The 13084-nt window shown below is 46.2% G+C and overlaps 1 protein-coding gene across 1 annotated transcript in view; it reads right to left on the bottom strand.

Annotated features, from left to right (window-relative positions):
• Nucleotides 1-13084, bottom strand: part of LOC116967622 (alpha-2-macroglobulin-like) — a 645420-nt gene that overhangs the window by 609786 nt on the left and 22550 nt on the right. The window contains exon 12 of the mRNA XM_033014227.1: nucleotides 81-124. Within this exon, the coding sequence (XP_032870118.1) occupies nucleotides 81-124 (44 nt within the window). The remainder of the gene's footprint in view (nucleotides 1-80; nucleotides 125-13084) is intronic.

The following is a 13084-nucleotide window of genomic DNA, read 5'->3' as shown; positions in this document are numbered from 1 at the left end:
GTTCCCTCAGATACCCTCCCCCCCAGCCGAGGTTCCCTTGGTGACCCCCCCCCCCCCCACCCACTCCAACATGTCCTCACCTTGAAGCTGTAGGGCAGGTGCCGGACGAGACCAGACTCGAGATCTGTGGAGGACGAGGAGAGAAATGAAGGAGGTGATGAATATGTGAGTGAGAAGTGGACCAGACCCAACCATGTAACAGGAACGAGGACAGCAACTCCAGGCGCCGGGTTACAAATAAAGACACAAAGTGCTGGAGTAATCAGCGGGTCAGGCAGCATCCCTGGAGAACGAGGGTCGGTGACGTTTCGGGTCAGGACGTTACAGGACAGACATTCGGCCCACAATGTCTGTACCCAACATGGAGCAAATCAAACCTATCTCCGGTGCCTGCACATGATCCAAATGCCTCCATTCCCAGCATATCCATGTGCCTGTCTAAAGCCCTGTAAACACCACTATCATATCTACCTCCACGGCCACCACCTGGCAGCAGGTTCTAGGCACCCACCACCCACTGTGTAAACCAGGGTGGCATGGTGTGCAGCGGTAGACTTGCTGCCTTACAGCGCCAAATATTCTCCATCAATCCTGACGGGTGCTGTCTGTACGAGTTTGTACGTTTACTCCGAGATCTTTGATTTTCTCCCACACTCTATTGATAAAAATACATCTATTGGTGCTCCTGAACACATCATCAGTGATGTAACCTGGGTGTCATTGGGTGTTTCGGTTCTCTCAACATCAGACACCCTTACCCAGGCGACCCAGCCGTGGTTGATCAGACCACGACTTGTGTTCAGGTGGCATTCGCTCCTCCCCATGGATCACTTCTCCAAAGACAAACAGGTTGTAGGTTAATTGGCTTGGTAGAATTGTAATTTGTATCCCGCACAAGTGCTGGTCGGTGTGGACTCGGTGGGCCGAATGGCCTGTTTCCATGCTACATCTCTAAACTAAACTAAACTACACTACACCAAACTAAACACTTACTCGAACATTATCTGTACTCTTTACCACTTCCAACCTAACAATAAGGTCTGACTGTCTCCTCTGTCTAGCCTCTCATAATTATATACTTCCATCAGGCCCCAGAGGACGGGAGAGTAACTAATGTTGATCCTTTACAGGTCTACCACCGATATTCTGGCAAGTATTTGTCCGACACTGGTTGACCTGTAACGTGTGGTGTACCTCATGGTTCGGTGCTGGGCCCGTTATTGTTTGTCATCTGTATCAATCGTTTGGATGAAAACATACATGGCAAGATTAGTAGGTTTTCTGATGATACAAAAGTGGGTGGTTCAAGGTTCAAGGTTCAAGGTTGAACCCTTTGAGTGGAAAGCTTTCGTCTCAGGACCTACACAGTTAATGGTAGTGCTCTATTGAGTTTTATAGAGTAGAGGGATCGTGGAGTGCAGGTACATAGTTCCTTGAAGGTTCCTCAAGGACTGCTCTCACCCCAACCACAGACTGTTTAACCTCCTACCATCCGGGAGGTGCGACAGGTCTCTCCGTTGCTGGACCAGCAGGTCCAGGACCAGCTTCTTCCCTGCGGCTGTTACATTTCTCAACACTGTACCTCGGTGATTGTCAATCAACCACCCCCCCCCCCCCCCCGGACACTCCTTCCACCAGGAAAAAAATAATTACACTACTATGACTGTATGCACGTAAATATATTTATTTATTGCTCATATTCTATGTCGCTCTTCTAGGGAGATGCTAACTGCATTTCATTGTCTCTGTACTGTACACTGCACAATGACAATAAAGTTTGAATCTGAATCTGAGTCGCAGGTTGATAGGGTGGACAAAAAGGCTTTTGGTACATTGGCCTTCATCAGCCAGAATATTGAGGATGGAAGTTGGGAGGTCATGTTGCAGTTACATATGTAGCAATGTTACAAAATTTTGAGATTTAAAAAATCAAGTCTGCAATTTATCCCATCAGATAAAGCATAAAAATAAGTTTAATTTGACACCTAATTCACTTTCATATCTCAAGTATTTAAAATGTTATAGCCATTTACATACTGGGAAATGAGCATCTTGTTCCCTATTGATTTTCTATGGACATAACAAAAAAGCTGTGATCGTGAACAGTCAAAAGCCCATAACTTTCTTAAAAATTAAGAGAACTGAATGAAATTTTCAGTTATCATAGATTGAAGCATTCTGAAACAAATATAAAATAATCTTACTTGGATGACCTGAAATTAAAGCATATAATTAGTTAGTTACCTAATTGTAGCTAATTTCAGACTTCAATTACTAGATCTAAACATCTATCCATTTCTTAATAAATGATTAACATTTTTAAATAGCCTAAATGTCCAAATAATATTCACAAATAATTCACAATAAAACATGATTTTTAAATCTCATTTACATTAATTTATAGGCCAAATTGGATAGTTATATGGATGGGAAAGGAATGGAGGGTTATGGTCTGAGCGCAGGTATATGGGACTAGGGGAGATTATGTGTTCGGCACGGACTAGAGGGGTCGAGATGGCCTGTTTCCGTGCTGTAATTGTTATATGTTATATGTTATATGTTAAATGGAAGGAATTTAGTGTTCAATTGCTGTAAATAAATGCCCATTTAAATCAGCTTTCTGGTGGGTCCCTGTGGAACGCGCTGGTTTAGAACGTTCACATTGCGGTAGATTTGTGCCCCAAATGCCCAGAAAAATACTGCGGGATATAATGGGGCCAAAATGAGCTACTCGCAATATTAAACTTTGTATAAAAGGATCTTTAGAAGCCCTTTTTAATGTAAAAATATACAACTTACCTTCTGTGGTTTGCTTTATGAGACCCTGCGGTTGCTGGCGATCGCGGGTTTAGAGATTGATTTTTAAACTACTATAACTATTATACGAGGCCTTTAAAACTAATAATAGCTTTTGCGACGGGGTCTTCCAGCGATTTTTCGTTAATAATTAACTAGGCTGAACATCTTCGATTTGAACAGCCTAGAGAAAATCGCGTTTTAAACCCGCCCCCTCTAAACGGCGCCAAAATCGCGCACACGGGCTGGGGCAGATTTCCAACGACGCTTCAGGTAGGCTTTGCAACATACCTAATATATGTTGCTGAGGCCTCACCAATGTCATATATAACTGCAACATGACCTTCCAACTTTGTGCATTGTGTTCAGTTCTACGAATCTTGTTATAGGTTCAAACCAATGAAGTGCTTCGAAATGATGGTCCCACATCAAATCCAGCATCCCTGCCTCACTGGATTCTCATCAATTCACAGATGCCATCCCTCTGGCTCTTCACACTGTCCTGACTCACCTGGAAAGACAGGGACAGGGCACGTACGTGAGGATGCTCTTCTTAGACTATAGCTCTGCCTTCAATATGGTAATTCCCACCAAGCTCACCACCAAACTCCACCAGTTAGGCCTCAGCTCGCCGATATGCAATTGGATCCTGAATTTTCTGATGGAGCGACCGCAGGCAGTGAGACTGGGCCCGCACCTGTCCTCCACTATCACCCTGAGCACCGGCACACCACAGGGCTGTGTACTGAGCCCCATGCTCTACTCCCTCTTCACACACGACTGTGTTCCTGCATTCGACACCAACACCATCGTCGAGTTTGCAGACGACACAACGGTGATCGGGCTGATCACCAACGGTGATGAAACAAAATACAGAGCAGAGGTGCAGAACCTGGCGGACTGGTGCTCACGTAACAACCTGTCACTAAACACCACCAAGACCAAGGAGCTGATTATCGACTTCAGGAGGTCACATAACGGAGAATACGCCCCAATCTCCATCTACGGTGACAGTGTGGAGAGCGTGTCCAGCTTTAAGTTTCTGGGCACTCAAATTTCAGAGGACCTCACATGGTCCACCAACACCACTGCTGGTCAAGAAGGCACAGCAACGACTGTTCTTTCTGAGAACATTAAAAAAAGACTGGTCTGCCCCAATAGCTGCTGACAACCTTCTACCGCTGCACCACAGACAGCATACTATCGTATGGCATCTCTGTGTGGTATCTCAGGTACACGGAGGTGGAGAGGAGAGCTCTTCAGCGCGTCATCCACAGAGCGCAGAGAATTATTGGGACACCGCTACCAGCCTTGGAGTGCATCTACTACACATGGTGCCTCAGGAAGGCAGTCAGCATCCATAAAGACTTCCCACACCCTTATAATGGACTGTTCGAACTACTTCCCTCCGGCAGACGTTACAAGGCCTTCTACGGCCGCACCTCCAGACTCAGGAACAGCTTCATTCCCAGAGCTATAGCGGCTCTGAACCGGCCCTGCTGAGTGCCCCCCACCCCCATGGACTGTCTTCCTCGGATGGTCACGTCGCACAAACACATCTGCACTTTAGTCTGTTTTGACTGTTTTACTGTTTTACTGTTTTAATGTTCTTTTTACAAACCATGTTTTCGGGGTATCTAAATCAAAATTTTATTAGTTATTTAAGTTATGACATCGGATGGAAGCTGCATACCAAATCTCATTGCACTTATGTGCAATGACAATAAAATATTATTATTATTATTATTATAGTAAATATATTGTCAAGCTGGAAACGGTACAGAGAAGATATACGAGGATGTTGCCAGGAGTCGAGGGTCTGTATTATAGGGAGAAGTTGAGTAGGCAGGAACTGCATAGAGTGCAGGAGTATGAGGGGTGATCTTACAGATGTGCATAAAATCACAAGGGGAATTTAATAAGAATCTGAGGGGTAACTTTTTCACTTAGTGGATGGTGGGTATATGGAACGAGTTGGCAGAGGAAATTGTTGAGGCAGGTAATATAACACTTGGACAGGTACATGCATAGGGAAGGTTTACAAGGATAAGGGGCAAATGGGACCAGCCTAGATGGGGCATGATGGCCTGGTTCCAAGCCTGGTTCCAAGCCATATGAGAGTAACCATAGGGTGACTCAGGGATAGGAGTAGGGTGACTCAGGGATAAAGGAGGCGATTTGTGTTTGGAACACTTTGCATCAGTTTTATCACCAAGACTGATGTGGGGGCGGTTAGATCAGTGTGGAGAATACTAATATGCCACGGCAGATTAAGAATGAGGAGGTGTTGGGATTATTGTAGAGCATTAAAATGGATAAATCCCCAGTATCTATATAACCATATAACAATTACAGCACGGAAACAGGCCATTTCGGCCCTTCTAGTCCGTTCCGAACACTTATTCTCCCCTAGTCCCATCTACCTGCACTCAGACCATAACCCTCCATTCCTTTCCCGTCCAAATACCTATCCAATTTATTTTTAAATGATAAAATCGAACCTGCCTCCACCACTTCCACTGGAAGCTCATTCCACACAGCTACAACTCTCTGAGTAAAGAAGTTCCCCCTCATGTCCCTGTAAATTTCCCACTCATGTCCCCCTAAACTTTCGTCCCTTAATTCTCAAATCATGTCCTCTTGTTTGAATCTTCCCTACTCTCAATGGAAAAAGCTTATCCACGTCAACTCTGTCTATCCCTCTCATAATTTTAAAGACCTCTATCAAGTCCCCCCTTAACCTTCTGCACTCCAAAGAATAAAGACCTATCTTGTTCAACCTATCTCTGTAACTTAGGTGCTGAAACCCAGGCAACATTCTAGTAAATCTCCTCTGTACTCTATTTTGTTGACATCTTTCCTATAATCTGGCGACCAAAATTGTACACCATACTCCAGAATTGGCCTCACCAATGCCTTGTACAATTTTAACATTACATCCCAACTTCTATACTCAATGCTCTGATTTATAAAGGCCAGCACACCAAAAGCTTTCTTTACCACCCTATCTACATGAGATTCCACCTTCAGGGAACTATGCACAGTTATACCTAAATCCCTCTGTTCAACTGCATTCCTCAATTCGCTACCATTTACCATGTACGTCCTATTTTGATTTGTCCTGCCAAGATGTAGCACCTCACACTTATCAGCATTAAACTCCATCTGCCACTTTCAGCCCACTCTTGCAAATGGCCTAAATCTCTCTGTAGACTTTGAAAAACTACTTTATTATCCACAACACTACCTATCTTAGTATCATCTGCATACTTACTAATCCATTTTACTACACCATCTGTTGGAATCTATCCCAGGTTATTGGGAGAGGCAAGAGAGGAGATTGTGGGAGCATTCACAAAGATCTTTGCATCTTCCCTACACCACCCTTGTGTCAAAAACTTGCCCTGTACATCTCCTTTAATCTTTACCCACTCACCTTAAAGTTGTGTCCTCCAGCATTTGATCTTTTCACCCTGGAGATAAAGGTTCAGACTGTCTATTCTATCCTTGTCTCTCAGAATGTTATACACCTGGCAGAATCCTCGCAACCTCTGGCGTTCCAGAGAAAACAATCCAAGTCTGACGAATGTCTCTCTTTTAATACTCTCTAATCCAGACATCTTGTTGGTAAACCTCCTCTGCACCCTCTCCAAAGCCTCCACATCTGCCTTGTAATTTGGCGACCAGAACTGCACACAATACTCCAAATGCATCCAAACCAAAGTCCGATAAAGCTGCATCATGCCTTTGTTAATTATATTCAATGCCCTGACCTATGAAAGCAAGCACACCATATGCCTTCTTTGCCACTCTATGTACTTGTGTTTTCCCTTTCAGAAAGTTATGGACGTGGACACCAGGATCTCTCCGTACATCAATGCTGTGAGGGGTCATGCCATTGATTATATATATTTGCATTTCACCTCCCATCGTTCAACACCTACATTTAGTCATAGATTCAAAGAACGTGGAAACAGGCCATTCGGCCCAACTTGCCCACACCGACCAACATGTCCCAGCAGGCAAGTGCCATGAGTAAATACTCAGGGTAGGCAGTCAGTCGGCTTTTAAAAAAATCTTAAACAGCGCATGTGCAGATTGTTCTCCTCTCCATAAAAATACAAAATAAAAATAAAGAAAGTACCAATTCAATTCAATTTGCTCAAGCTTCCAAGTCTCCTTCATTTTGAATTACTGAATTGGTGGGGAATGGAGGGTGATGGCAGGTGGAGAGATGGTAGGAAAAACAGGAGCACACCGGGTCAAGTTGAATCAGTTGTAATCTTATTGAATGACAATACTAGTTCAAGGGACCAATTGCAGGGAGAGTCCCTTTCACAGCGTGTGGGGAGTCTGGCCAGGGGTAAAGTTGCGGGGAGGGCAGGAGCGTTGAAAAGGAGGGGGTCGGGGATCATGCCAGTAACCCACTCTCTCACCGCTGCCGTGGCGCTCCGGGCGCGGAGCCACCGCATTGTGGCCGGGGAGGGAAGTAGCTCCGGTGGCTGCGAGCGGCTGCCGGGACCTCAGCGCCTTCTGCCAACCCGCTCACCTCTGGCAGTGCTCTCCATCTGAACAGTGAGGGGACCCGCTCAAGAGCAAAGATCATAGAGCGGAGCAGGTCAGCGGGTGATGGATAACAGGACAGCGGGCAGCGGACACTCCTGTGTCAGCGCGAACACAGGAATGTCCCTGGACACAGGAGTGTCCCTCTTCCCGCAACTTTACCCCTGGCCAGACTCCCCACATGCTGTGAAAGGAACTCTTCCCCCCCTCCCAGCGGCACCGTCCTTTTACAGCCGCTTCCCATCAGCTGCCAGCAATGAGGGATATACTTGGCTATAACAGGGATAGCCAAGTCTATCTTTCTTGGCTAACAACCTAACCCTCGGCCTCCAAAATGCAGGTAAATTTTCGTGCCTTATTTTTGGGTAAAATAGCTTCTTCATTGCCGGGAAATACGGTATTTAAAAACATATAGCTCAAAGAAATCTATTTACCACTATTTGTACACGAACTCCATTCTTCTCTCTTTATTTCTTAAGATACTCTTAAGATAGTAACAATCCATGTTTGAGAAACCCACCAAGAAACTTGCGCTGTGTATGCGCAGTAGGCTGCTGCACAAGCGCAGTACGCAGTCCACGCTGCAAAGGCAGAATTTCAGCTGCCTTCCGCTACCCTTGAAATTGACGGCTTGAAGCAGCGTCGACGGCACGTGTGCTGCACAGACCCTCGCGTATTACATGTACTGCGCATGAAAGGCACGGAGAATTATGCCTAACTAAGAGATCAATCTCTTAGGTCGGCATAATTCTCCCATGCCTTTACTATATATATTTAATATTTATCATTTTATAATTTTAATCAGGGTAAGCAGTGCCTACCTTGCCTACCCTGACGGGGCACGTGCCTGTGTCCCAGCTACACTAGTCTCACCTCCCCACATTTGGTCCATACCCCTCCAAACCGGTCCAATCCTTGTACCTGTCTATCTGTTTCTTAAACGTTCATAGTTCCTGCCTCAGCTATTTCCTCTGGCAGTTTGTCCCGCAAAATTAACAGAACAGAAAGCTCACAAAGGGATTGGAGAGTATGGCCAAGTGAAATATGAATCGATGTGAATGGTGAGGTGAGTAATGGATTAAAAGTATTATATATGAATGCGCAAAGTATAGGAAGTAAAGTGGATGAGCTTGAGGCTCAGTTAGAGATCTGTAGACATGACATTGTGGGGATTACAGAGACATGGCTGCAGGAGGATCGGATCTAGGAACTGAATATTCAGGGTTATACATCCTATAGAATGGTCAGGCAGGTGGACAGAGGAAGTGGGGTAGCTCTGTTGATGAGGGATGAAATTCAGTCCCTTGCGAGGGATGACATAGGGACTGACGAGGTAGATTTGATGTGGATAGAATTGAGGAATTGTAAAAGTAAGAAGACACTAATGGGAGTTATCTACAGGCCCCCCAAACAGTGGCCTAGATATAGGGTGCAAGTTGCAGCAGGATTTAAAATGGGAAAGTACACAAAATTGCTGGGGAAACTCAGCGAGTGCAGCAGCATCTATGGAGCGAAGGAAATAGGCGACGTTTCGGGCCGAAACCCTTCTTCAGACTGATGGGGGGGTGGGGAAAGAAAGAAGGAAAAGGGGAGGAGGAGGAGGAGCCCGAGGGCGGGCGGATGGGAGGGTGGGAGGAGACAGCTAGAGGGTTAAGGAAGGGGAGGAGACAGCACGGGCTAGCCAAATTTGGAGAATTCAATGTTTAAGCCATAAGGACGCAAGGACCCCAGACGGAATATGAGGTGCTGTTCCTCCAATTTCCGCTGTTGCTCACTCTGGCAATGGAGGAGACCCAGGACAGAGAGGTCGGATTGGGAATGGGAGGGGGAGTTGAAGTGCTGAGCCACCGGGAGGTCAGGTAGGTTATTGCGGACTGAGCGGAGGTGTTCGGCGAAACGATCGCCCAACCTACGCTTGGTCTCACCGATGTAAATCAGCTGACATCTAGAGCAGCGGATGCAGTAGATGAGGTTGGAGGAGATACAGGTGAACCTTTGTCGCGCCTGGAACGACTGCTTGGGACCTTGAATGGAGTCGAGGGGGGAGGTGAAGGGACAGGTGTTGCATTTCTTGCGGTTGCAACGGAAAGTGCCCGGGGAGGGGGTGGTGCGGGAGGGAAGGGAAGAATTGACGAGGGAGTTGCGGAGGGAGCGGTCTTTGCGGAAGGCAGACATGGGGGGAGATGGGAAGATGTGGCGAGTGGTGGGGTCACGTTGGAGGTGGCGGAAATGGCGGAGGATTATGTGTTGTATTTGCCGGCTGGTGGGGTGAAAGGTGAGGACCAGAGGGACTCTGCCCTTGTTGCGTGTGCGGGGATGGGGAGAGAGAGCAGTGTTACGGGGTATGGATGAGACCCTGGTGTGAGCCTCATCTATGTTGGCGGAGGGGAATCCCCGTTCCCTGAAGAACGAGGACATTTCCGATGCCCTGGTATGAAATGTCTCATCCTGGGAACAGATGCGGCGTAGGCGGAGGAATTGGGAGTAGGGGATGGAGTCTTACAGGGGGCAGGGTGGGAAGACGTGTAGTCCAGATAGCCATGTGAGTCAGTGGGTTTGTAATGTATGTCGGTCAGGAGTCTGTCCTCTGCGATGGAGATGGTGAGGTCAAGTAATGGTAGGGAAGTGTCGGAAATCGTCCAGGTGTATTGGAGTGCCGGATGGAAGTTGGTGGTGAAGTGGATGAAGTCAGTCAGTTGTGTGTGGGTGCAGGAGGTGGCACCAAAGCAGTCGTCAATGTAGCGGAGGTAGAGGTCGGGGATGGGGCCCTGGTACGTCTCGAACAAGGATTGTTCAACGTGCCCGACAAAGAGGCAGGCGTAGCTGGGGCCCATGCGTGTGCCCATAGCTACGCCTTGTGTTTGGAGGAAATGGGAGGAGTCAAATGTAAAGTTATTGAGGGTGAGGACCAACTCCGCTAAGCGGAGGAGAGTGTCAGTGGCTGGGTTTAGGTTGCTCCTCTGGTCGAGGAAGAACCGGAGGGCTCTGAGGCCATCCTGGTGGGGGATGGAGGTGTAGAGTGCGTGAAGACTGGGAAAATCAGGTTGGTTCTGGATCCCAAGAAAGGGAGTTTGTAGAGTGCCTCCAAGATGGATTCTTAGAGCAGCTTGTATTGGAGCCAGAGAAAAGGCAATTCTGGAATTAGTGTTGTCTAATGAACCAGATTTTATAAGGGTCAGAAGGTTTTAAGACGTCAGAAGGTAAAGGAACCACTAGGAGGCATGACCAGAATATGATAAGTTTTAATCTGCAATTAGAGAGGGAGGTTAAATCAGAAGTGTCAGTGTTGCAGTTGAACAAAGGGGACTATGAAGGCATGAGCGAGGAGCTGTCCAAGGTAGACTGGAAAATGATCCTATGCGGAAAGACGGTGGACAGCAATGGCAGGAATTTCTGGGCATAATCTAGATGATGCAGGGTCTTTTCATTCCAAAGAGGAAGAATATTTTTAAGGGGAGTAAGAGGCAACTGTGGCTGACAAGGGAAGTTAGGGGTGGAATAAAACTAAAAAAAAAGGTGTATCACATAGCAAAGAGTAGCGGGAAGCCAGAGGATTGGGAAACTTTCAAAGGACGTCAGAAGGTAACAAAAAGGGCAATACGGGGTGAAAAGATGAGGGACGAAGATAAGTTTGCCAACAATATAAAGAAGGATAGTTAAATGTTCTTTAGGTATGTTAAGAGAAAAAAATTAATAAACACAAATGTGGGTCCCTTGAAGGCAGAAAGGTGAAATTATTATGGGGAACAAGGAAATTGCAGAAGAGTTGTACAGGTACTTTGGTTCTGTCTTCAATAGGAAGATACAAACAATCTCCCAGATGTACTAGAGGACAGAGGATCGAGTGAGACAGAGCAACTGAAAGACATTTGCATTAGCGAGAAATAATATTGGGTAGACTCATGGGATTGAAGGCAGATAAATCCCCAGGGCCTGATGGTCTGCATCCTAGGGTGGCTCTAGAAATCGTGGACTCATTGGTGATCATTTTCCAATGTTCTATAGATTCAGGATCAGTTCCTGCGAATTGGAGGGGATGTATAGATTCAGGATCAGTTCCTGTGGATTAGCTAATGTTATCCCACTTTTCAAGAAAGGAGCGAGAGAAAAAACGGAATTATAGACCATTTAGCCTGACTTCGGTGGTGGGGAAGATGCTGGAGTCAATTATTAAAGAAGTAATAATGGGGCATTTGGATGCAGTAAAAGGATTGGTCCAAGTCAGCATGAATTTGTGAATGGAAAATCCTGCTTGACTAATCTTCTGGAATGTTTTGAGGATGTGACAAGTAAAATGGATGAAACATAGAAAATAGGTGCAGGAGTAGGCCATTCGGCCCTTCGAGCCTGCACCGCCATTCAATATTGATCATGGCTGATCATCCAACTCAGTATCCTGTACCTGCCTTCTCTCCCTGATCCCTTTAGCCACAAGGGCCACATCTAACTCCCTCTTAAATATAGCCAATGAACTGGCCTCAACTACCTTCTGTGCCAGAGTTCCAGAGACTCACCACTCTCTGTGTGAAAAATGTTTTTCTCATCTCCTATACTGAAGGAGAGCCAGTGGATGGAGTGTATCTGGACTTACGGAAAGCCTTTGATAAGGTCCCACACAGATTAGTGGGCAAAATTTGTGCACATGGTATTGAAGGTAGGGTAGGACGGAAGAGGAAACAATGTGTAGGAATAAACGGGTCCCTGTCAGAATGGGAGTGGAGTGCCGCAAAGCTTGGTGCTGGGGCCGCAAGTATTTACAATATATATTCATGATTTAGATGATGGAATTAAAGTAACACTGACAAATTTGCAGATGACACAAAGCTGGGTGGCTGTGTGAACTGCGAAGAGGATGCTCGGAGGTTATACGGTGACTTGCACAGGTTGAGTGAGTGGGCAGATACATGGCAGATGCCGTATACTGTAGATAAATGTGAGGTTATCTACTTTGGTGGCAGGAAACAGGAGGCAGATTATTATCTCAATGGTGTGTAAGAAAGAACTGCAGTTGCTGGTAAAATCGAAGGTCGACACAAAATGCTGGAATAACCTAGTGTGTGAGGCAGCAGCTATGGACAGAAGGAATGGGTGACGTTTCGGTTCATGATCCTTCTTATCTCAATGGTGTCTGGTTAGGAAATAGGGAAGTGCATCGAGACCAGGGTGCACCAGCCAGTCAAAGTAAAAATGCAGGTACAGCAGGCAGTGAAGAAAGCTAATGGTATGTTGTCCTTCACAATGAGAGGATTTGAGGATGGGAGTAAAGAGGTCCCTCTGCAGTTGTACAAAGCCCTGGTGAGACTACATCTGGAGTATTGTGTGCAGTTTTGGTCTCCTAATTTGCGGAAAGACATCCTTGCTATTGAGGGAGTGCAGCGAAGGTTCACGAGGTAAATCCCTGGGATGGCGGGACTGTCATATGAGGAAAGCTTGGAAAGACTGGGCTTGTCTTTACTAGAGTTTAGAAGGATGAGAGGGTATCTGATAGAAACATAAAATTCTAAAAGGACTGGACAAGCTAGATGCAGGAAAAATGTTCCCAATATTGGGGGAGTCCAGAACCAGGGGCCACAGTCTAAGAATAAAGGGGAAGCCATCTAAAACTGAGATGAGAAAAAAAATTTCACCCGGAGAGTTGTGAATTTGTGGAATTTTCCGCCATAGATTCCCTTTTCAGAATGGCAGGCAGTGGCGAGTGAAGTGCCGCAAGGCTTGGTGTTGGGGC

The sequence above is a fragment of the Amblyraja radiata genome, chromosome 40, assembly GCF_010909765.2.
Source record: "Amblyraja radiata isolate CabotCenter1 chromosome 40, sAmbRad1.1.pri, whole genome shotgun sequence".
Classification (NCBI taxonomy): Eukaryota; Metazoa; Chordata; class Chondrichthyes; order Rajiformes; family Rajidae; genus Amblyraja; species Amblyraja radiata.
The sequence above is the reverse complement of the archived record's forward strand: the minus strand, read 5'-3'. Positions and strand labels throughout refer to the sequence as shown.